Source organism: Nycticebus coucang, chromosome 16, assembly GCF_027406575.1.
Source record: "Nycticebus coucang isolate mNycCou1 chromosome 16, mNycCou1.pri, whole genome shotgun sequence".
NCBI classification, from domain to species: Eukaryota; Metazoa; Chordata; class Mammalia; order Primates; family Lorisidae; genus Nycticebus; species Nycticebus coucang.
Genome location: NC_069795.1, coordinates 89,048,167 through 89,074,351, shown reverse-complemented (window position 1 = coordinate 89,074,351; position 26,185 = coordinate 89,048,167). Strand labels below are relative to the sequence as shown.

At 38.3% G+C, this 26,185-nt stretch overlaps 1 protein-coding gene across 1 annotated transcript in view; it reads left to right on the top strand.

Moving 5' to 3' along the window:
- VPS8 (VPS8 subunit of CORVET complex) overlaps positions 1-26,185 on the top strand; it is a 329,884-nt gene that overhangs the window by 286,224 nt on the left and 17,475 nt on the right. Inside the window, exon 46 of the mRNA XM_053565122.1 lies at positions 15,868-15,921. Coding sequence (XP_053421097.1) covers positions 15,868-15,921 — 54 coding nt within the window. The remainder of the gene's footprint in view (positions 1-15,867; positions 15,922-26,185) is intronic.

Here is a 26,185-nt window from a genome sequence, read left to right as displayed (position 1 = left end):
CTGCCAATAACAATTACGAAGTCTAGACAAAATATGAAAAAAATAAAACATTGTTTGGAAAACAACTGGAAGTAGGCAGAAACTGTAGGGAACATAAACTTCAAAAGAAGGGAAGCAAACTGGAGAAAGTCTACATTTAACTAGCTTTTCCCTAGAGTACTTCTTGGTTTGCCTGGCAGTACTGGAGAAAAAGCATGCATAGAAAGTAGCATTCTTTTTTTTTTTTTTTTTGGCTGGGGCTGGGTTTGAACTCACCACCCTTGGCATATGGGGCTGGTGCCCTATTCCTTGAGCATCACCCCCAGAAAGTAGCATTCTTACTGGGATTAAGAAAGAGAGGTCAAAGTTCAAGACACTAAAGCAGCTCTAAATTGAGGGGAGAAATCTCCGGAAGGGGAGTGTCATAGAGAAAAGATCCTGAATTTTTCTTTACAAGTTTCCAAATTGCATATAAGCAAAGGTTCTTGCTTTCTTCAAGAAACGCAGCAGAAAGCAGCATCAGGAGAACTAAAAAACTAAGTAAAAATGCCAGCAGATGCATATGCTAAGTTTTGAATGTAAATGCTGCTGTATTAAAGGGATTAATAAATACCTTAGGCTCAGTGCCCTTTAGCACAGTGGTTGTGGCGCTAGCCACATACACTGAGGCTGTCGGGTTTGAACCAGGTCAGCTAAACAATGACAACTACAACAAAAAATAGCCGGGCGTTGTGGTGGGTGCCTGTAGTCCCAGCTACTTGGGAGGCTGAGGCAAGAGTTAAGCTCAAGAGTTTGATGTTGCTGTGAGCTGTGACACCATAGCACTCTACCAAGGGCGACATAGAGAGACTCTGTCTCAAAATACATACATACCTTAATTTTTGTGTTGAAATTGCCCAAGGGCCATGGTTAAGGACTAAGGGCTTTCCAAAGCCTAAGGGCAAAGCAAAATAAATCTACCAAAGCTGAAGCCCAAACTATCATAGAATCAGTAGGAAGAAGGAATATGTAACCTATAATTAAGAGAAAAAACATCAATAGAAGCAGACATATGAATGACGTAGTTGTTGGACTTGGCAGTTAAGGAATTTATAGAAATTATAAATACATTAAAAGATATAGAGGAAAAGATTAGTAGAATGACCGAACACATGGGAGAAATCTCAGCACAGAAATGGAAAGTATGAAATAAAATCAAGTATAAATTCTAGACCTATAAAACATACATAAAATGAAAATTTTATTAGATAATCCATAGCATTTTCTTTTTTTTTTTGCAGATTTTGCAGTTTTTGGCCGGGGCTAGGTTTGAACCCACCACCTCCAGCATATGGGGTTGGCGCCCTACTCCTTTGAGCCACAGGATCCGCCCAATATCCGTAGCATTTTTAACAATGACAAAAAAAGTTTATCAGTAAATTTGAACACAGTTCAAAAGAAATAATGGTAACTGAAACACAGAGGTGAAAAGAATTGAAAAGAAAAGTAAAGTGAGCTCTTGGTGATCTGTGGAACAGTATCAAGAAGTCTAGCATATACAGGGTGGACATGAAGTTCATGTGCAATTTAAATTAGTTTACTATTTTATTAAGTTTACTTTTTAAATTTCACAGAAACTTTATCTCTACCCTACATATATAATTTTAAATATATGTAATATGTATATTGTTGATATATTTGTGTGTTCGTGCCTATCTGTATGTGTGTGGAACATGATGGAGAAAGAGAATAGGGCCTGGAAAAGTCAGACCTAATAATGTCTGAAATTAAACCAAATTTAGTAAAAAAACACTAACCATAGATCCAAAAAGCTCACAAAACCTCTAGCACAGTGGTTCTCAACCTTCCTAATGCTGCAGCCCTTTAATATAGTTCCTGTGGGTCGCAACCCACAGGTTGAGAACCGCTGCTCTCGCAGGATAAATATAAAGAAAACCACACTCAGACGCATCATAGTCATAATTAAACTGCTGAAACCAAAGACAAAGAAGAAATCTTAAAAGGAGCCAAAGACAAGACAGTAAGAATGATGGCTGACATTTCATTTTTAAAAAATGGAGGCCAGAAGACATTAAAATGGCATCTTGAAAGTGGTAAAAGAAAGGTAATGTGGTGCCTGCATTGTATATCATACACCATTATACACCATTCCCAGTGTGGACTAGGGCAGCGTCCCATAATCAAATGCGGACTGTGACAAACCTGTCTTTCTTCTGTTCAGGTCAGGTTCTGCTGACCTCCCAAAAACATTCCTGCCAAATGTTTTTAAGAAAACAATCCTTTTGGTTTCAGAGCTTTTGGATTTTAGAATTACAAGAAGAGGGTTTGTGGACCCATTTTACTTTTCAGGAGAAATATTAGCAATACGTAGTTTTAGATGTTTACACCCCTAGGACAAGTGTTATCCAGATTCTTTTTTTTTTTTTTTCCTGTAGTTCCATGGCCTTAGCCTAGCTCATGACCTCAAACTCCAGAGCTCAAATGATCCTCTTGCCTTAGCCTCCCAAGTAGCTGGGGCTGCAGGCACCCACCACAACACCTGCCTAATTTTTCTATTTTTAGTAGAGATAGGGCGTCACTCTTGCTCAGGCTGGTCTTTTTATTTGCAGTTTTTGGCCGGGGCTGGGTTTGAACCCACCACCTCTGGCATATGGGGTCGGTGCCCTACTCCTTTGAGCCACAGGCACCACCCCGCTCAGGCTGGTCTTAAACTCCTAATCTCAAAGGATCCTTCCTCCTCAGCTTCCCAGAGTGCCAAAATTCACAGGTGTGAGCCACTATCTCTGGCCTTGTCAGGACTCTTATAACAACATTATTAATAATAAAAAAAAATGGAAAACAACCTAAATGTCTCAGTAGCTCACAGTTGGTTGAATTAGTTATGGTATGTTGGTACAATGAACAAACCACTTCGTAGCCATGAAAAGCCACATTATAGAAGGATAGTGATATAATGAAGTAAATTGTCATAGCGTGCAATATAAAGAGATCACAGAACGGTGTGATTCCAAATGTTAATAGCAGTTACTGCTGCATTGTTCATAATTTTTATTTGTTTTGTTTACTCTTTTGTATTTTCTAAATTTCCATCAGTATTCCTTTTGTAACCAGAAAAATTAAGGCTTGTTTTTTAAAAAGCAATATAAACAGTTGCTTTTCAACTTCAGGTCAGATTGCTTCTCTAAGTGAAAAATTGTTTTACTAACAAAGATCACAAAAAGTTCATTTTTAAGGCCATAGCATAGTGTATCATTCATATCCTCAGATCTAGTATTTGCTCACCTGGATTTAAAGTGTTTCTTTTAAGCTTCATTGCCTAAGGTATTTCCAGAAGGAATCTTCATACCCCTAAGGTATTTCCAGAATTCATTTTTAAATGAATAAAATAAGACCTTTCATGAAGGATGCTGAACTATTTCCGTTGCCTCTGACTTAATCTCTGGAGAACAGCCTTCTCAGATAAATTGTCCACCAACACATCTAGTTCTTAGCTTGTTTGTAAAAAGTCTGCAGATTCTTTCATGAGGTCATTTTTTAAGCTTAAATATCTACTTTGCTTTGAAAATCTACTTTCTCCCTTTTCAAAAAGAGTCTACGAGGATCAGTTTTAGCAAGCTACATCAGACATCTGGAATGAATTCCAGAGTATTAATGCCATGGTATATTATAGCAAGGACTGTCAAGTCTAATTTTTACAGACCTGCTGAATCTGAGAGGGCAGTCTGGACAGCCAGTCGTTTGATCATTGAGCCTAAGGTATTTTTCTGAAGTTATTCTTAAAGTCAGAAGGAGAAAGCAAAAAGGCCTGTGACATGGTCCTGCTTGAACAGTGATCCCACAGTGATAGGAAATATCTTTATTATCTGTACTTTAGGCTCTTATAATTAGATTGTGATAGTTGAAAGAGGCTGGAGATCTTGAGTGCAATTGCTTACCCAATTCTTACACATCTTCTACCTCATTCTAGACATGATATCTAGTATCCATCAAACTAGAAAACTACAAACTATTCACATTAATAATTATATTTTCCCTCATAAATTAATAAGTTGATATTCCATTTTCATATGGTAGTCTTTGTATACTTAATATTTGCTAAAATTCACTGCTAAAAAGCATGTGAACTAGGAATTTTCACAAGTGAAAATGTGAAATATCATTTTGTGTTTGATAACAAATTTAATTTCTTTAATAGATATAAGACTTCATATTTTCTGTCTTGGATCCATTTTTGTAAGTTCTGTTTTTAAGGAATGTGTCCTTTTAATTTGTCAAATTTATTAGCATTAATTTGTTTATATAGGCTCTTAGGCTCTTTTTTGGGGGGGGCTAGTCAAGTGAAACAGTGGGAGTGGAGAAAGAACAAAGGAATCTGTAATTGGTTGTGATCAAACAATAGGCTGTTATTATTTTTTAATTTCTGTAAATTATGTAGCATGTTGTAATATATCTTGATAATTTGTATTCTCTTTTTTGATCAATGTTAATAGTTTATCGATTTTGTTGATCTTTTCAAAGAACCAATTTTTGGCTTTGTTAATTTTCTCTGTTTTATTTGATTTTTTTCCATTGGTTTTTGCTCCTTATTATTTCCTTTTTGTCTACTTTAGTTTTACTTTTTGTACTTTTTTAAATTGGAAACTTAAGTCTTTTATTTTAAACTTTTGTTATTTTCCATTATCGTATATAAAGCTATAAGTTCCTTTCTAACCATTGTTATGGCTACATTCTACAAAATTACTTAAATGTTTTATTAAGGTAATAATTGATGTAAACTGCACGTATATAGGGTGTACAAATTTGACTTATCTATACATCTATGAATGTACCATACCAAAAATGTACTCAAATCCTCCCTTCTGTTCCTTGGTAACCACTAATTATCTTTCTGTCAGAATAGATTAGTTGGCATTTTATAGAATTTTAGATAAATGGAACTATTTTTATCTACTTCAGAACTTTATCTGACTTCTTTCACTCAGCATAATTATTTGATATTTGTCTGTATTACTGTATCAAGAGTTCATTCCTTACTGCTGAGCAATGTTCATTTTATAGATGTACCATAATTTGTGTATCATTACCTTTTCTGAATATTCAGATTTTTCTAGTTTCTGGCTAATAAAGGGAAAGCTCTTGTGCAGATTTGCATGTAAGTCTTTGTATGGACTGGACATAAACTTTCATTTCATTTGGGAAATAGCTAGGAATAGAGTATCTGTCTCATATGACACATGGATGTTTATCATTTTAAGAAAGTTTATTTTTCAAAGTAGTTGTACCATTTTCCTTTCCTACTAGAGTGTATGAGAGCTCCAGTTCCTCCATATCCCTGGGATAGTCAGTCATTTTATGTTTTTTTATTAAAGCATACTGTGTACATTAATGCTTTTATGGGGTACAATGTACTGATTTTATATACAATTTGGAATGCTTACGTCAACCTAATTAACATAACCTTCACCTCACTTACTTAATTGTTGTCTTAAGACTTTTATACTCTACTCTTTTTTTTTTTTTTTTTTTTTTTTTTTGGAGAGACAGAGTTTCACTTTATTGCCCACAGTAGAGTGCCATGGCATCGCACTGCTCACAGCAACCTCCAGTGCCTGGGTTCAGGCGATTCCCTTGCCTCAGCCTCCTGGGACTACAGGTGCCCGCCACAATGCCCAGCTATTTTGTTGTTGTTGTTGTTGTTCCAGTTTAGCTGAGGCCAGGTTTGAACCCGCCACCCTCGGTATATGGGGCCGGTGCCCTGCCCACTGAGCCACAGTATACTCTACTCTTAATAGATTTGACATGTGAAGTTTTAGTTTCAACTATTCTGATGGTGTGCAGTAGGTGTCTCATAGTTTTGACTTGCATTTCCTGAATGACTAATGATATTGAGCATCTTTTCATGTTTATTAGCCATCTGTGAATCTTCTTTGGAAAAAGATCTGTTCAAGTCCTTTGCTCATTTTTTAATCAGGTTATTTTTCCAATTTTCTTTAGGAGTTCTGTATATATTCTCAATATGAATCCTTAATCATATATATCATTTGTAAATTTTTTTTCAATTCTTTGGATTACCTTTTTACTCTATTGATAATGTCATTTAACATACAAAAGTTGATGAAGTCCAGCTTGTCTAATATTTTATTATTGTTGCTTATGCCTTTGGTGTCATATCCAAAAAAATCATTCCCAAATTCAGTGTTGTGAAACTGTTCTCTTGTATTTTCTCCTATGAATTTGTAGTTTTAGCTCTAGCATTTAGGTCTGTGATCCACTTTGAATTAATTTTTCTATAGAGTATAGGGTAAATGTCCAACTTCACATTCGTTTGCATGTGGATATCCGGTTTTCTCAACATCATTTGTTAATGAGAATTTCCTTTCCCTCATAAGTGGTCTTGGTACCTTTGTCAAAAATCGTTTAAACCATATATGTGAAGGTTTATTGCTGGATCTCTATTGTGTTTGATTAGTCTGTATGTCTTTATGCTAGTACTACCTGTTTTGTTGACTGCAGCTTTGTAGTTAGTTTTGATACCAGGAAGTGTGAGACCTTCACTTTGTTCTTTTTCAAGATCGTTTTGGCTATTCATAGTCTCTTGAGATTATATATGAATTCAGGGTAGATTTTTCTATTTCTGAAAAAAAATCATTGGGATTTTGATAGGGACTGGATTGAATCTGTTGACTATTTGGGGTAGTACAGGTATTGACATCTTAATAATATTAAGTCTTTGAATCCATGAACATGGAATATGTTTCCATTTGTATCCTTAATTTCTTTCAACAATGTTTTCTAGTTTCTAGTACACAATTCTTTCACTTCCTAGGCTAGGTTTATTCCTAAGTATTTTCTTTTCTTTTCTATTTTTTTTTTCTTGATGCAGTAGTAAATGGAATTGTTTCCTTAATTTTCTTTTCCAGTTCTTGTCAGTATATAGAAATATAGCTGCTTTTCATGTGTTGATTTTTATATCCTGCTACTTTTCTGAATTTATTTACCAATTATAATTTTTCTCTTTTTTTTGTGGAATCTTTAGGGTGTTTATGTGTAAGATCATGTCATCTACAAACAGAAATAATTTTACTTTTTCCTTGAGTACCTTTTATTTTTCTTGCCTGCTTACTTTGACTAGAACATTCAATATTACATTGAATAGAAGTGCTGAAAGTAGCCATTGTCTTCTACTGATCTTAGAGGAAGAGCTTTCAGTCTTTCACCATTGAGTATGATGTTAGCTGTGGGTTTTTAATATCTGGCCTTTATTATGTTGAGGTAGTTCTTTCCTAATTCAACTTTGTCATGATCAGGTTATTTTATTTTGTCAAATGATTTTTCTGTACCAATTGAGATGATCATCTAGTTTTTCTCCTTCTTTCTGTTAATGTTATACTGATTGATTATCATATTATTCTTTTTTTTTTTATTGTTGGGGATTCATTGAGGGTACAATAAGCCAGGTTACACTGATTGCAATTCTTAGGTAAAGTCCCTCTTGCAATCATGTCTTGCCCCCATAAAGTGTGACACACACCAAGGCCCCACCCACCTCCCTCCATCCCTCTTTCTGTTCCCCCCCTATAACCATAATTGTCATTAATTGTCCTCATATCAAAATTGAGTACATAGGATTCATGCTTCTCCATTGTTGTGATGCTTTACTAAGAATAATGTCTTCCACGTCCATCCAGGTTAATACGAAGGATGTAAAGTCTCCATTTTTTTTAATGGCTGAATAGTATTCCATGGAATACATATACCACAGCTTGTTAATCCATTCCTGGGTTGGTGGGCATTTAGGCTGTTTCCACATTTTGGCGATTGTAAATTGAGCTGCAATAAACAGTCTAGTACAAGTGTCCTTATGATAAAAGGATTTTTTTCCTTCTGGGTAGATGCCCAGTAACGGGATTGCAGGATCAAATGGGAGGTCTAGCTTGAGTGCTTTGAGGTTTCTCCATACTTCCTTCCAGAAAGGTTGTACTAGTTTGCAGTCCCACCAGCAGTGTAAAAGTGTTCCCTTCTCTCCACATCCACGCCACCATCTGCAGTTTTGAGATTTTGTGATGTGGGCCATTCTCACTGGGGTTAGATGATATCTCAGGGTTGTTTTGATTTGCATTTCTCTAATATATAGAGATGATGAAGATTTTTTCATGTGTTTGTTAGCCATTCGTCTGTCATCTTTAGAGAAAGTTCTATTCATGTCTCTTGCCCATTGATATATGGGATTGTTGGCTTTTTTCATGTGGATTAATTTGAGTTCTCTATAGATCCTAGTTATCAAGCTTTTGTCTGATTGAAAATATGCAATATCCTTTCCCATTGTGTAGGTTGTCTCTTTGCTTTGGTTGTTGTCTCCTTAGCTGTACAGAAGCTTTTCAGTTTAATGAAGTCCCATTTGTTTATTTTTGTTGTTGTTGCAATTGCCATGGCAGTCTTCTTCATGAAGTCTTTCCCCAGGCCAATATCTTCCAGTGTTTTTCTCCTACGCTTTCTTTGAGGATTTTTATTGTTTCATGCCTTGAATTTAAGTCCTTTATCCATCTTGAATCAATTTTTGTGAATGGGGAAAGGTGTGGGTCCAGTCCATGTCTTTTACATGTAGACATCCAGTTCTCCCAACACCATTTATTGAATAGGGAGTCTTTCCCCCAAGGTATGTTCTTATTTGGTTTATCAAAGATTAGGTGGTTGTAACATGTTAGTTTCATTTCTTGGTTTTCAATTCGATTCCAAGTGTCTGTGTCTCGGTTTTTGTGCCAGTACCATGCTGTATTGAGCACTATGGCTTTGTAGTACAGACTATAATCTGGTATGCTGATGCCCCCAGCTTTATTTTTGTTACAAAGAACTGCCTTAGCTATATGGGGTTTTTTCCGGTTCTATTCAAAACGCAGAATCATTTTTTCCAAGTCTTGAAAGTACGATGTTGGTATTTTGATAGGAATGGCATTGAATAGGTAGATTGCTTTGGGAAGTATAGACATTTTAACAATGTTGATTCTTCCCATCCATGAGCATGGTATGTTCTTCCATTTGTTAATATCTTCTGCTATTTCCTTTCTGAGGATTTCATAGTTTTCTTTATAGAGGTCCTTCACCTCCTTCGTTAGGTATATTCCTAGGTATTTCATATTCTTTGAAACTATGGTGAAGGGAGTGGTGTCCTTATTTAGCTTCTCATCTTGACTGTTATTGGTGTACACAAAGGCTACTGACTTGTGGACATTGATTTTATATCCTGAAACATTACTGCATTTTTTGATGACTTCTAGGAGTCTTGTGGTTGAGTCTTTGGGGTTCTCTAAGTATAAGATCATGTCGTCAGCAAAGAGGGAGAGTTTGACCTCCTCTGCTCCCATTTGGATTCCCTTTATTTCCTTGTCTTGCCTAATTGTATTGGCTAGAACTTCCAGCACTACGTTGAATAGTAAAGGTGACAGAGGACAACCTTGTCTGGTTCCAGTTCTAAGAGGAAAAGCTTTGAGTTTTACTCCATTCAGTAAAATATTGGCTGTGGGTTTGTCATAGATAGCTTCAATCAGTTTTAGAAATGTGCCACCTATGCCTATACTCTTCAGTGTTCTAATTAGGAAAGGATGCTGGATTTTATCAACTGCTTTTTCTGCATCTATTGAGAGGATCATGTGATCTTTATTTTTGCCTCTGTTAACATAGTGGATAATGTTTATAGACTTGCGTATGTTAAACCAGCCTTGCATCCCTGGGATGAAGCCTACTTGATCATAATGAATGACTTTTTTGATGATAAGCTGTAATCTATTGGCTAGGATTTTGTTGAGAATTTTTGCATCTATATTCATGAGTGGGATTGGTCTGAAATTCTCCTTTTTGTTTGGGTCTTTTCCTGGTTTTGGTATCAGGGTGATGTTTGCTTCATAGAATGTGTTGGGGAAGATTCCTTCTTCCTCAATTTTTTGGAATAATTTCTGCAGTACAGGAATAAGCTCTTCCTTGAAGGTTTGATAGAATTCTGGAGTGAAGCCATCTGGACCAGGCCATTTTTTGGTTGGAAGCTTTTTTATTGTTTCTTTGATCTCAGTGCTTGAAATTGGTCTGTTCAGGAGCTCTATTTCTTCCTGGCTGAGTCTAGGGAGAGGGTGTGATTCCAAATATTGATCCATTTCCTTCACATTGTCAAATTTCTGGGCATAGAGTTTCTGGTAGTATTCAGAGATGATCTCTTGTATCTCTGTGGGATTAGTTGTTATTTCCCCTTTATCATATCTGATTGAGGTTACTAGAGATTTTACTTTTCTATTCCTCGTTAGTCTGGCCAATGGTTTATCTATTTTATTTATTTTTTCAAAAAACCAACTCCTTGTTTCATTAATTTTCTGAATGATTCTTTTGTTTTCAATTTCATTGATCTCTGATTTGATTTTGGATATTTCTTTTCTTCTACTGAGTTTAGGCTTAGATTGTTCTTCTTTTTCCAATTCCATAAGATCTCTTGTGAGATTGTTGATGTGCTCTCTTTCTGTTTTTCGAATGTAGGCATCTAAAGCGATGAATTTTCCTCTCAAAACTGCTTTTGAAGTATCCCACAGGTTTTGGTAGCTTGTGTCTTCATTGTTGTTATGCTCAAGGAAGTTAATGATTTCCTGTTTTATTTCTTCCTGCACCCATCTGTTATTCAACAGAAGATTGTTTAATTTCCATGCCTTTGTGTGGGGTCGAGCGTTTTTGTTAGAGTTGAGTTCCACCTTTAGTGCCTTATGGTCTGAGAAGATACAAGGTAAAATTTCAATTCTTTTGATTCTGATGATATTTGTTTTGTGTCCCAGGATATGATCAATTTTGGAGAATGTTCCATGGGGTGATAAGAAGAATGTATATTCTTTTTCTTTGGGATGGAGTGTTCTATATGCGTCTATCAAGCACAGTTGTTCTAGGGTCTCATTTAAATCTCTTATATCCTTGTTTAATTTCTGTTTAGAGGATCTGTCCAGCTCTGTAAGAGGAGTGTTAAGGTCCCCTGTTATTATGGTATTATCAGATATCATATTGCTCAGACTGAGTAAGGTCTGTTTCAAGAATCTGGGAGCATTTACATTGGGTGCATAGATATTTTGAATTGAAATGTCTTCTTGTTGTATTTTTCCCTTGACCAATATAAAGTGACCATCTTTGTCTTTTTTGACTTTAGTTGCTTTAAATCCACATGTATCTGAAAATAAGATTGCAACTCCTCTTTTCTTCTGAATTCCATTTGCCTGAAAAATTGTCTTCCAACCCTTGACTCGGAGCTTTAATTTGTCTTTTGAAGCCAGGTTTGTTTCTTGCAGACAGCAAATGGATGGCTTGTGTTTTTTAATCCAGTCAACCAATCTATGTCTCTTCAGTGGGGAATTCACGCCATTAACATTTATTGAGATAATTGATAAGTGTGGTAGTATTCTATTCGTCTTATTTTGTGAGAGTCCATTTCTTAGTTTTATCTTTTGCATCAGTGTCTAGGTTAGGTTCTGTCGTTTAATTTCTGAGTTCTTACTTTGCTGCTGATCCATTGTGGTGGTAAGTGTGCAGAACAGGTTGAAGTATTTCCTGTAGAGCTGGTCTTGTTGTGGCGAATTTCCTCAATGTTTGTATATCCGTAAATGATTTGATTTCTCCGTCAATTTTGAAGCTTAGCTTAGCAGGGTACAGAATTCTGGGCTGAAAATTGTTCTGTTTAAGTAGATTAAAGGTAGATGACCCTTGTCTTCTTGCTTGGAAAGTTTCATTAGAGAAGTCTGCGGTCACTCTGATGGATGTGCCCCTGTAGGTCAACTGGCGCTTACTCCTGGCAGCTTGCAGAATCTTTTCTTTTGTCTTGACTTTGGACAGGTTCATCACAATGTGTCTTGGAGAAACTCGGTTAGAGTTGAGCGACCTGGGGTCTGATAGCCCTCTGAAAGCAATGTGTCAGAATCTTTGGTGATATTTGGGAAATTTTCTTTTATAATATTCTCTAGTATGGCTTCCATTCCTCTGGGGCATTCTTCTTCCCCTTCTGGAATTCCTATAACTCGTATGTTGGAATGCTTCATAAAGTCCCATAATTCTGACAGTGAACGTTCTGCTTTCTCTCTCTTCTTTTCTGCCTCTTTTACTATCTGAGTTATCTCAAAAACTTTGTCTTCTACCTCTGAAATTCTTCCTTCTGCATAGTCTAACCTGTTGCTGATACTTTCCATTGCATCTTTAAGTTCCCTAATTGACTGTTTCAGTTCCTTCAGCTCTGCTATATCCTTTTTATAGTCTTCATATCGTTCATCTCTTATTTGATTCTGTTTTTGAATTTCCTTTTGGTTATTTTCCACTTTATTAGCAGTTTCCTTCATTGTTTCCATCATTTCTTTCATTGTTTTCAACATGTGTATTCTAAATTCCCTTTCTGTCATTCCTAACATTTCTGTATAGGTGGAATCCTCTGCAGTAGCTACCTCATGGTCCCTTGGCGGGGTTGTTCTGGGCTGGTTCTTCATGTTGCCTGGATTTTTCTGCTGATTCTTCCTCATGAGTGATTTCTTTTATCTGTTTCCTTGCCCTAATTTTCCTTTCACTTCCTCTTGCTCTTTAAGTTCTCGTGCCTGTGGACTAAGGGTTACAGGAGCAGAAGGGTGAGACGGTTGAAGAGCAAAAAAGGGATGAAAGAAAGGAGGACCGAGTGATAAGAAAAAAAAGAAAAATAGAGAAAGGAGAGGGGGCGGGTAAAAGGAATATTGACAAAAAGAAGAGAGGCACAGAAAGAGGGAGACAGAGCAATATAGGTGTACAGTAGGGTACTTTGATACAACCTTAAAAAAAAACATCTTCTTGGGGTGCCCAGTTGGGTGGTTCCCTTGAGGTCAGCAGCTCTTTGCTAACCTGATCAGACACAGTACCCCACCTCCACCAAGTAGAGAGGAAAGACAAAAATGCTATAAATCAAACCAAAACAAGCAAACAGAAAACTTTACACGATAAAATTGGGTGGAAAATCAAATAATAGTGGTAGAAACACTAACAAAAATGAAGTTCTAATTATTGAAATAGGCAGCAATGGGAAATTATTATTAAACTAGAAAAATTGAGAAAGAAAAAGAATCTGTATGAAAAAGGTTGAACTTAAAAAACAAAACAACAATCAACAACATCAAAATAAACAAAAAAAAAAAAACCAAACCAAAAAAAAAAAAATACAACCAAAAACAAAGCAGTATGTATATGTTATTGAATATTGTCTGGGCAACACGTGGTCTTCTGGGGTATGAGATGTTAATCACAGTTCTGATACGACTGGAGACTGCTAGTTTCTCAAACCCCAGCAGGTAGACACCCTAAATCTCTCTTCAGCCCACTTAAAAGGCACTTTGAACTTGTTCACTTTCTGAGCAGAAGCTTTCCCAGGGAAGTGCTTGTCGCTGGAATCACTGCTGAAGAGGCTATCCACTTACCCTGTGTGCCAAAACTGGTCTCCCTCTGCCCCCGAGGGTTAGGGCTGCAAGGCGGCTCAGACCCCGCCCCTAGGCTACTTGGTCGCTGGGTTACCAGCTCCCACCCAATTCTAGCTCTGCGACCCTGAGGGCGGAGCTTGCCGGGGCAGATCACTCACAATGGCTGCCTGTGACCCAGAGCCAAATACTATTAGCTCCGTCTGGCTCAGCGGCTCAGACTGGGGCCCTAGACAACGGCCAGAGTTCTCCGCACTCCCGCTCAGGCTCTCCCCAAGGCAGTTCAACTGAGTGCCAAGTCCAAAGACACCAAAACAGTTCACAGGTAAGGCCTTTCTGGTTTGCAGTCTCGCTGCTACTGAACTTACAGTTGCGGGCGGGTTTAGACGGATTGAACACACGCGACCACTTGCCTGTTTTCCACTGTTTTAGTCCTCCTCTTGGGGTCCAGAAGTCTCTCGCTGACTCCCTGTATCCTCTGAGGGGTGATGATAGGCAGATCCCACCAGCCAGAGATGCCTGGAGTCCTATCTCCCCAGACTCACGGTGCCCAGATGCAAGGAAGCTGCTACTCGGCTGCCATCTTGCCCCTCCCCTCCATATTATTCTTATATTCTGGAATACATCTCACTTGGTCATGGTGTATAAAATAGGCTATTGAATTTGATATTCTAGTATTTTATTCGGGAGGTTTACATCAACATTCATGAGAGATGTTAATTTGTAGTTTTCTTACAGTGTCTTGGCCCTAGTATCAGGATGATACCTCATAAAATGAGTCAGGAAGTATTTCCTCCTCTTAAATTATTTGGAAGAATTTGAGAATGATTGACATTAATTGTTCTTTGAATATTTGCTAGGGTTCTTCCATGAAAAGTCCTAGGCTTTGCTGTGAGCTGTGTGATACCACAGCACTCTACCGAGGACCATAAAGTGAAACTGTCTCTACAAAAAAAAAAAAAAAAGAAAAGTCCTAGGCTTTTCTTTTTCAGGAGGTTTTTAATTGCTAATTCAATTACCTTACTCATTTTATAGCTATTCAGATTTTCTGTATCTTCAGAATTTGATCTCTAGGATCTAATTTACTTTTGGGCCAAGCACAGTGGCTCATGGCTATAATCCTAGGACTGTGGGAGGCTGAGGCAGGTGGATCACTTAAGGCCAGGACTTCAGCATCAGCCTGGGTAACATAGCAAGACCCCATCTCTACAAAAATTAAAAATTATTCAGACATAGTGCTGTAAACCTATAGTCCCAGCTATTAGCAAGGCTGAGGCAGAGAATAGTTTAAAAGCCTAGGAAGTCAAGGTGCAGTAAGCTATGATTGTGCCACTTTACTCAGGCCTGGGCAACAGAGCAAGACCCTATCCCTAAAAAATGAGAATAATTTACTTTTGATTTTTCCTTTGATCCCTGGGTTATTTGAAAATATGTTACTGATTCCCCCAGGTATTTGGGAATTTTTCCAGAGATCTAGTCTGTGTATACTTGAGAAGAGTATGTATTCTGCTTTTGTGGTGAACTTTTCTGCCAGTGTCCATCTGATCAAATTAGTTGATTGTGTTATGTAAGTCTTCCATATCCTTTCTAATTATTTGTCTACTTGCTTTCTCATTTATTGAGAAAGAGGTATGGAACTCTAAAACTATAAAATTTATTTCTCCTTATAGTTCTATACATATAAATATTTTTGTACCACATATTTTAAACTTTAGGTGCACAGAAATTTAGGATTGTTATATCCTAATGAATTGACCCCTTCATTATTATAAAATGACCCTCTCTATTCCTGATAAAAGTTTTTGCTCTGAAATCTAGAGCTGTTATGCTATAGTTCCCCCATCTTTTTCCCAACTGTTTGAGCCTTTATATTTAAAGTGTGTTTCTTATAGGCAGCATGTAGTGGAGTCTTTCTAATTTCTTTAATCTGACAATCTCCATCTTTCAGCCTTTCAGGAATATTTGAAGATATTTCTTTACTGTCAGTTATTTCTTACTTTGACTAAATATCCTTTAATTATTGTTTGGCCAATACTTTTTCTAAATCCTTCACTATTATCAAACTCTTCTGTGCATGATTTGTTTAAAAGGGATATTATATGACAATAGATACTTTGCGTGGCCTTCTGCAAGATTACTGACCATTCTTTATTTCTTCAGTTTATTATCACAAAAGAACTATATCTATTTAATTCTTCACCATTTAGTTAAAACCAATCTGGATCATCTGTTTCACTTTTCTTACCCTAATCATATTTTTATCTTGTCTAACTACTGACTTTTTGACCTCCAGAAAAATTTCAAAGACACTAAACATAAAATCGATTGTTTCCTTGAAAATGTCTATTTCATCTCCATTATACTAGTTCTAGTTGAATTATTTTGAATGTGTATCAAATAAAACTAGACTATAACTGAAAGGGTATTAAAAAGTTTGCCTTTTTTCCAGGTAAAAATGTCTCCGTCATATCATCAACCCAAAGGGGATCCTGTAGCTAAGAAGGTGAGTTTTAAAGACCCCCCAAAACAAAACAAAACACAAGACCTCCTCCTTCTATGTGTTTATTCTCCTCTCTTGAACAATTTTCTCAAAATGGCAATGATTTTTAATCATCTTACTGTTGCCAAAGATTCTTTCTGATTGGAAAGGACTCCTTGACTCTTCCAGAGAAGCCATCAATCTCCTGGGAACTAATGACTGTCCGTGTTCTAGAATTTCTATTTTCTATATGAGGCATGGCATCCTGTTTTCACTGAATGGTAGCAGGTAAAAGATGTTCTAAAAGGAAAGCTGTATAGTTTTTCTTAATAATGTGCTTTACCTCTAGAGAACTGTGCCTAAAACACTGACCTGAGACGTTGACATTTTGGCACATACCAAATAAAAAGGTCTTCGGTAAATACTGGTAGACTAGACCTCACAGCTGTGCCACTTCAGTTTCCAGCTGTAAGCTTTTTGGCACAGATAAGAGTGTGAGTTTTCATGAGCAATGCTTAGATGATGTCAAAAGAACCACTAAAATCCTTTTCTTTATCCGCCTACAATAGTGCAGTTGAAACATGGTCAGCAGATTGACATTTTTGTTCATTTTTTTTTAACATTTTTCTTTCTCTGATAGTTATGTTTTCTTTTCTTGCCCTTTTTAACAGTTTCAGCCAGCATCCATGTCAGCAAAGGATTGTAGAACAAAAAGTAACAACTTGCTGGCTATGTTGATAACAGCAGGTTTTAGCTTCAAAGAAGTGTGCCCAAAATGGGTCCCTTTTCTCTGCCTTCAGAATCTCCTAAAACGTTTTCAAAAGAGAATAGAATAAAAACATGCTTTCTAAAAAGTCCTATAACATGCTGCATGTGAAAATCTCTTTCATTCTTATCAAGGCAGCAAGGGCAGGCAAGACCAGGCTATTATTGTTGCTACTTAGAACCATCACACTGTAATATGAAAAGCTAGAAAGAGCCTAAATTATTTATTTCATCTTATTCAGTAAACAATCGAGGAAATTGGAATCCAGAAGGAATTTTTTTTATCTAAGCTCTCCAGAATTAGCTATGGGACACGCTTCTCACATGGATACAGGCCGAGCACAGTGGCTCATGCCTGTAATCCTACCACTCTGGGAGGCCAAGGGGGTGGATTACTTGAGCTTGGGAGTTCAAGACCAGCTTGAACAAGAGAAAGACCCTGTCTCTAAAAATTAGCTGAGCATTGTGGCAGGCACTTGTAGTGTTAGCCACTCGGGGGGCTGAGGCAAGAGGAATGCTCAAGCCCATGAGTTTGAGGTTGCTGTGAATTATGATGCTATGGTACTTTTTTTAAAAAAAGAGAGAGAGAGATGCAACCAGACTTGGGCTCAAAGATTTACTCTTCCACTTACTTATCTGAATGACCTTGAATAAGTTAGTTCTCTGTTCCCACCTATGTGAAATGGTGATGCTACCTCTCAGGATTGTTTTGAAGATTTAATGAAGTATTCTGTTGAAGTGCCTAACATTGTGTTTAACACATAGTAAGTACTCAAACTGTTGTTGACACCAGCTTCACTCTCTCTTCATCATCCCACTCATGTAATACTGTCCATTCAGCAAGTACAGGAAGTTGGCCATTCCTATTTGTGGGTTCTTCATCTGTGGATCCAACCAACAAATTGAAAATACTAATATTTTTAAAAATAATAAAAATAACAATACAACAATAAAAATACAGTATAACAACTATTTGCTTAGCATTTATATTGCACTAGGTATTGTAAGTAACCTGAAGATGATTTGGTATACAGGAGGATGTGTGAAGACAATATGCAAATACTATACCATTTTATACAAGGAATTGGAGCATGTGGATTTTGAGCTAAGCAATGGACTACAGAGATGTAAAATAGAATCCTTGTTCTCACAGACCCCCACATTTTATTGGGAAGGGTAGACTGGTAAATTGGCAATGGCCATAAAACCTGACACCTGGAAGGTGCACAGCATGTGACAAGAGCACTGAGGAGAGGCCTGTCTGGAAATGACCAAGCTAATTTGGTGCAACCTTTATTATGTTTTTTATGGTAAAAAGCTTTCTGAAGAACTTGAGGAATGGTTAGCTGGCCTCCTAGTATTTGTTATCAGATTATAATGAAAGCAAATTCTGCCACACATACAGACATTTATTAAATACTCATTTAGAAATAGGTTCATGCACTCTATTTTTCAACCTTGGTAATGTCCCAGTTCTTTGCCATTTTAGCTGTCTGACTTCTGTCAGAGATGTGGCGACATTACAGAAGCGGGTTCTGTTACCTTCATATCAGCATCAGATAAAAAGAAAGTTCCAAAACCAGCTGCCTGGCTTGGTCGGACCCAGGTGGCATACCTGAGTGGTCAGGTATAGACTTCCTCTTTGTGCAAGAATTTCGAGTATCTCTAAAATACTTTGCCAAATCTTCATATCTTGAATCCCCTGTTATCTTACCAGTAATTTCCAATATTCACCACACTTATTAACAAGCTATTAATCTTACCAATAAAAAGGAATTCTACTTTTTGAGCTAATGAGCAAAGTCTTACGTGTTGGTCAATGTATGAACAGCTGAAGTGTTTTTTTTTTTTGAAAGAGAGTTTGACTTGTCACACTCAGTACAGTGCCATGGCATCACAGCTCACCGCAACCTCAAACTCTTGGGCTCAAGCGATTCTCTTGCCTCAGCCTCCCAATAAGCTGGGACTACAGGCCCCTGCCACAATGCCCAGCTATTTTTAGAGGCAGGGTGTGGCTCTTGCTCAGGCTGGTCTTGAACCTGTGAGCTCAGGCAATTCACCTGCCTCGGCCTCCCAGAGTGCTAGGATTATAGGAGTTAGTCATTGTACCTGGCCTGAAGCACTCTTTTAGTAGCTGCTGTTGAAAGTTTATGTTAGCTGGACACTCCTGAAATGAGAATTCTCTTTTTTTTGAGAAAGAGTCTCACTATGTCGCCCTTAGTAGAGTGCCATGGCGTCACAGCTCACAGCAACCTCAAACTCTTGGACTCAAGTGATTCTTTTGCCTCAGCCTCCCAAGTAACTGGGACTACAGGCACCCACCACAACACCTGGCTATGAGAATTTTTAATTAAAGCCACTGATCACTCCTGAGTTGAAGCCCAAACTAAATAATGCATACTTGTTAGCACACTGTTTATAGCATCTATAGTTACTTTAAAATGTATGAGATCAGGGCAGCGCCTGTGGCTCAGTCCGTAAGGTGCCGGCCCCATATACTGAGGGTGGCGGGTTCAAACCTGGCCTCGGCTGAATTGCAACCAAAAAAATAGCCGGGCGTTGTGGCGGGCGCCTGTAGTCCCAGCTGCTCGGGAGGCTGAGGCAAGAGAATCACTTAAGCCCAGGAGTTGAAGGTTGCTGTGAGCTGTGTGATGCCATGGCACTCTACCCAGGGCCATAAAGTGAGACTCTGTCTCTACCAAAAAAAAAAAAAAAATGTATGAGATCAGACAGTTAAGTTTGCAAACTCATTCTAGAAAAAGTGCTACATGCCTTCTTTCTGAATATCACTGTGATCATCAGATTGCCAAGGGGAAGACTTTGAAGGTGATCATAGTGATACTCAGCAATGAAGTGTATATAGCAGTTTTTCTAGGATGAGTTCGTGAACTTAATTATCTGACTTCGTATGTCATAGCAGGTGGCTATCTCAAATTTGGGGTCTTGGAAGGCTTCTCAGAGCAAATAAAGTTTGATCTTGCCTTGAAAGACAAGGGTAAAGGTATCCCAGCCAGACGTGGGTAAGTACAGCACATTTTAGGAAGTGGGGGTTGTTCTATATGCCTTAAATATGAAAGCATGAGGAAGTCTGGTGAAAAATAAATGGAGGTCCAGATCACAAAGAGCCCAAGTCTGTGAAGTTTTCTTTTTATCTGGAGGATATGGGTTTCCATCAAAGGTAAGATTAAAGGCAAAAAGACCAATTAGAAGATAAGACAGTTGTCTGGGCCAGATAAAGGTCTTAACCCTAGGTTGTGTTAATAGAGTGAAGAAATGGCACAAATTCAAATTTCAGCTATTTTTTCCCCCAGAAAGCCTTTCTGACACCCTCCCTAAGTCGTCTTTGAGCTCATAGCACCTTGATGTGTTAAGGTTTCCTCTTTATTTAATGTCTGTCGCCCATTGCCTCATGAGGGCAGGAACACATCAGTTTTGTTTATTGTTTTATCCCTAAGTGCAAAACAAAGTAGTCACTTTATGAAAGAGATCCCACAGGACTTCATGGGTGTGTACAGGAAGAGAGGGGAAAAGTGGTTTCTGACCTACACAACTGGAGGAAAAATAAATGAAACATCAAATTGCTGTCCCAGCCTAGTATTTCCAGGATGGTCAGTTCCTTACTGAATCACCAATACTCCAAGGTGTCCATGAAGGTCAGTGTGGAACTCTATCCTAATTATTGCTTCCCTAGTTGGGTATATATTTTTGTGTGTACTTGCTTGCATGTGCATATTATATCTCTGTATATATTCTGGTGCTTGTCCTCGAGCTAAGTCTCTTTTCCCAAAGTTGCCTTGACAGATGGATGCAGCAGTAGTATCTGTTCAACAGTCTCAGCCAAAATGACATGTGTCAGAAACAACGGAAGCAGTCGTGTTCTTGATTTAGCCAAAGAGTCTCTGTTGACTGATAACTGAAGGAAGTGTTTGGTGACTCTGCTGTCAGTATTAGCCCTGCCAAGAGCTGGATTCAGATGTTAAAGAAACAGGAATCATGTTCTGTAGGGCTCTACTGTCTTCTTGGGACTTCTTAGGCGTCTCATGTAGGAGCCATTTTTCAGAATGTCACTGTTCCACTGTGGCCATGTGTCAGAATGTGTGGCACATTCCACAGCATGTATCTTTTCACAAGCATATTTTGCATTAAATTCTTTACAAAAGCTCTAAATTTGAAACATTTATTGTATAAGTACATATGGGCTCTAACTGATAACTTCAGTAACAAACTTAAAAGATACACATAGTCTGGTCCCTAGGACCTTTTCAGTGTTTGATCATGGATGATCAGAAATTTAAAAATCAGAAATCAGGGCTTGGTGCCCATAGCTCAGTAGTTAGGGTGCCAGCCACATACACTGGGGCTGGCAGGTTCAAACCTGGCTAAAGCCTGCTAAAACAACAATGACAACTACAAAAAAAAAAAAAAAAATAGCTGAGCATTGTGGCAGGCACCTATAGTCCCAGCTACTTGGTAGAGGCTGAGGCAAGAGAATCATGTAAGCCCATGAGTTTGAGGTTGCTGTGAGCTGTGACACCATGGCACTCTATCAAGGACAACATAGTGAGTCTCTGTCTTAAAAAAAAAAAAAAATTCAGGAATCAGGCTGGGCGCAGTGGCTGACAGCTATAGCGTCAGTGGCAGCCTCTGGGAGGCTAAGGTGGGAGGATCCCTTAAGGTCAAGACCGGCCTGAGCATGAGTGAGACATTGTCTCTAATAAAAGTACAAAAACTAGCTGGGCATGGTAGTGGATGCCTGTAGTCTCAGATACTTGGGAGGCTGAGGCAGGAGGATTGCTTGAGCCCAGCAGTTTGAGGTTGCTGTGAGCTAAGGCAAGCCAATGAGGCCAAGACAGGAGAATCAGTTGAGTTCAGGAATTTGAGGTTACTGTTAGCTAAGCCAATGCCACAGCACTCTAGTCCAGGTGACAAAGTGAGACTCTGTCTCAAAAAAATAAATAATAATCAAACAAAAATCAGTAATTTTTGCCTTCAAGTAAAAATTGACATAAAAGCCCATTACAATGACTCCTTAGAATAGATAAAATTGGAAGTGTTGATGATGTTTAAAGTGAATCAGAAGAGTTTAGAGAGTTAGTTGAAGGCAGCATCAAAAACCACTCAGCTAAGGCCAGGTGCAGTGGCTCACGCTTGTAATCTTAACATTCTGGGAGGCCAAGGCAGGTGGATTGCCTGAGCTCCTGGTTACAAGACCAGCCTGAGCAAGAGCAAGACCCTATCTATAAAAAAAAAAAAAAAAAATTCGCGGGGTATTGTGGCAGGCACCTGTAGTCCGAGCTACTTGGGAGGTTGGGACAAGAGAATCTCTTGAACCCAAGAGTTTGATGGTGCTGTGAGCTATGACATCACTGCACTCTAAACAGGATAACAAAGTGAGACTCTGTCTCAAAAAAAAAGAAAAGAAAAAAACACTCAGCTACGAATTTTGTGTATAGGCTGCCCTTGAGCAATTGTAGGTAGTGCTTTTTTCTTAAGTCAGTTACAATTTTTTCTTCTGTCTATATGAAATTGTGTTGGATCTGTGGTAAATGAAAATGTATTTCTAATATGTAAGTTTAATTTTTATGTAATTGTTCTTTTACAATTTGGTGATTGAAAAACAAGTCTTTATTAATGATTAAACAGGGCGGCGCCTGTGGCTCAGTCGGTAAGGCGCCGGCCCCATATACCGAGGGTGGCGGGTTCAAACCCGGCCCCAGCCAAACTGCAACCAAAAAATAGCCAGGCGTTGTGGCGGGCGCCTGTAGTCCCAGCTACTCGGGAGGCTGAGGCAAGAGAATCGCTTAAGCCCAGGAGTTGGAGGTTGCTGTGAGCTGTGTGAGGCCACGGCACTCTACCGAGGGCCATAAAGTGAGACTCTGTCTCTACAAAAAAAAAAAAAAAAAAAAAAATGATTAAACAAAGGTTCACAACTTGATCCAATTGGAAATCTAGATTTCTAACATAATTTATGAAAGGCTAAATGAAAAAAAAACCACTTAGCTATGATATTTTTCTTCTTGACTACTAAAAAACTACCAACCAAGAATTTTTGTAGCAAAGTTGAGTCCATTACATGCATAATAACTAGAGGAAGCATTTTGTCTTACATATTGATCACAGATGCATATTACACTCTCTGAGCATCTTCTATTTTTAGATCAGCTTTCTCTGCTGCTGTGTTTGCAGAAGCCAGGTACTCCGGCTGAAGACTGTCCTCAGGCTTGGTGCCACTGGAATGTCCACAGTTGATGTACTCCTCGGCGTAACTTTTTCCAGTTAAGGACAAGACACTGGGAATGAGAGAGTAGAAATCCTTTTCAGTAGTTCTGCGATTCCATTCAGTAAATATTCAGCAGATCTCTTTTAAATGCTAGGCTTCCAAGGGACAAGGGTTAGAAAAATGTTCTTGCCCTTAGTACATTTACAAGTTAATCGTGAATGAACTAATGGGCTTGACAAGCTTAAACTGGTTGTCAGTTTCTCAAATATTCAAGTATAAGAATTTGGAGCTGATTTTGATGTTGTTCCAAGTGTTGTGGTGAAGTAAGGCTTTATAGCCCGGTCTCTCCACGGGTGTCAGGAGTGCAGACAACTCTACTTGCTCATGATTTTTATTACATCGTAGGTTGGCCTTTTTTTCTTTTTTAAGGGAGAAAGTTTCACAATGCCATAATTTCTATTACAACAAGAAAAGCTGAACACAATCTCAGCTGGCTGGCCCCGAGAATGGCTGGTTGATAGTTTCACAAAAGTCAAGGGAAATGTGAAACAAACAAAGAACTGAGATAGATAATAGCATTTACTAGCCATCATTTGATAGTGGTTTAAATAAAGATTCTTTTATCTTTAATGTCTCATCCTTAACTCTTTCCTGAAAAGTCCTTATAACCAACAAAATGAGAGCCCTTCAGAGATGTGTCTTTCCTTAGATTATTTGCCTCAGTCGGACTTACATATAAATATGACTTCAGTGATCTACAGTTCCAAAAAAAAAAAAGAAAGAAAAGGAAAGAAAATGGGACGTGAAGATCTTAGCAAGCCAGATGCCTTTTTATGTTGATGTAAAGGAGCTGGGGTCTAGTTGACGTCAGATGCTGAAAGGGCAGTGATCTGGAGAGCACTGATTTGAAAGAAAGCACAGGCATTCTTAGTGGTTTAAAGGACGGAACTGGTACCTGTGAGTAGCCACTATGAAGATGGAGATGTCAGCTTGGTATGAAAATTTGGTAACAGTGGAACAAGCTATCTTGAGTGACAGTGCATTATTTGATCAGTGGCAAGATGTCTGTTGCTCAGAGCTCCTCTGATAGGTGAGAGGTTGAAGTGGTTGATTTTTAGGTCCTTAGAACATTAAAATCTTATGAGCCTACAGTTGTATTAAACTCAGATGAGGTCCATGTTCACTGATATGCGGGATGATTTTAGTTAGACCCTAAAACCAACCCTGAACTAATAGATGTTGTCTGTCAAAAAAAATGAATCTAGATTTTTACATAAGGAGAGACTTTGTTGAGAATTATTGCAATAGAGGGAAGAGTGAGGGACTATTGCACCTGGGGAAAACATACCAACTGTAAGATCTACCAGGTCCTCAAACATCAGGCAGAAAGGAAATTTCTTTTGTGGGGAGGGAGGCTTAACAAGGTAGAAAGAACCAGGTGTGGGGAAGTGAGTGAAAGAATCGGACAGTTGAAGGGGTTGCCTTTCTATACTGTCAGCTGATTCTTAGAAAGAGCCCTTAAAGGAGGGGCTGTGTGCTCTAGCTGGGGGCGGGTGGAGGGGTGGGGAGGCAGAGTTCAGGGGCTTGGGAAAAGGAAAGAAGTTTAACTAAAATTTGATTTCTAGCTAGTAAGCATTTTGATTTGTATTATGATTTTTCTTAATTAATGGACTTTTTAGAGTATGGTAGTTTTAGGTTTATAAAAAGTTGAGCAGGATAGTACCGAGTGCCCGTGTATCCATGGATACACACACACACACACAGTTTCCCCTATTATTAACCTCTTGGATTGAGGTGACACGATTGTTACCATTGATGAGCCAATATTGATACATTATTATTAACTAAAGTCCCTGGTTTAACAGTGGTTCTCAACCTTCCTAATGCCGCGGCCCTTTAATATAGTTCCTGTGGGTCACAACCCACAGGTTGAGAACCGCTGGTTTAGGGTAAGATTCACTCTTTCTTCTTTTCTTTTCTTTTTTTTTTTTTTTGAGACAGAGTCTCAAGCTGTCGCCCTGGGTAGAATGCCATGACGTCACAGCTCACAGCAACCTCCAAACTCTTGGGCTTAAGCGATTCTCTTGCCTCAGCCTCCCAAGTAGCTGGGACTACAGGCCCCCACCACAATGCCCGGCTATTTTTTTGTTGTAGTTGTCATTGTTGTTTAGCAGGGTTAAACAACAATGGGTTCGAACCCTCCAGCCTTGGTGTATATGGCTGGTGCCCTACCCACTGAGCGATGGAGCATCGCCTAAGATTCACTCTTTCTATTGGTTTTTACAAATGTGTAATGAAATGTATCCACCATTTCAGTATGGTACAGAATAGTTTCTCTGTCTCCAAAATCTCTGTGCTCTACCTGTGTGTCCCTCCTTCCTTCTTCCTACACTTCTGGCAATTACTGATCTTTTTACTGTTTGCCCAGCTTTGCTTTTTCTAGATTGCCCGTTAGTGGGACAGTATGCAGCCTTTTCAGATTGGCATCTTTCACTTAGCAGTCAGCATCTAGGTTCCTCAGTGTCTTTTCACATGGCTTAATAGCTCATTTCTTTTTATCACTGAATACTATTCTATTGTCAGGATGCACTTGAGTTTTTATCCATTCTCTTACTTGAAGGACATCTTTGCTTTCAAGTTTTGGCATTGTGAATAAAGCTACAGTGAATATCTGTGTGTAGGATTTTGTATGGACTGAAGTTTCATTTCATTTGCATAAATACCTAGGAGGAGAATGATTGCTGGGTTGAATGGTAAGACTATCTTTAGATTTTTCTAATTCTCACACTGTCTTGGAGAGTAGCTGTACAATTTTGCATTCCCACCAGCAGTGATGAGTTTCTGTTGCTCCCCATCCTCACCAGCATGTGGTGTCAGTGTTCCCGATTTTAGGCATTCTAACAGGTGTCTAGTGGCATCTCATTCTTACATTTGCAAACCCCTAATGATGTAGGATGCTGAATATTGTTTCATATGCTTATTCTCCATCTGTATATCTTTTCTGATGGGGTCTTTAATGATTTTTCAACTTTTTAGGTGTCTTTTTTGGGTTTTTTTCATGTTCCACATTTTATTTACATTATAAAACTAATCTCGAAATCATGTTTTCATAGCACCCGTTTCCTTTTTGTTGACTTCATTTAAATATATAGTTTGTTAAAAACTGTAAACAAATATTACTATGTCTGTTACATGTAACACACAGGAACAGCTTAAGAGAAACTCATCACCCCACACACACACATTTTATTATAAATACAGGTATCAAAACAATCCTGAACATATTTTTGATACTACCAGTAG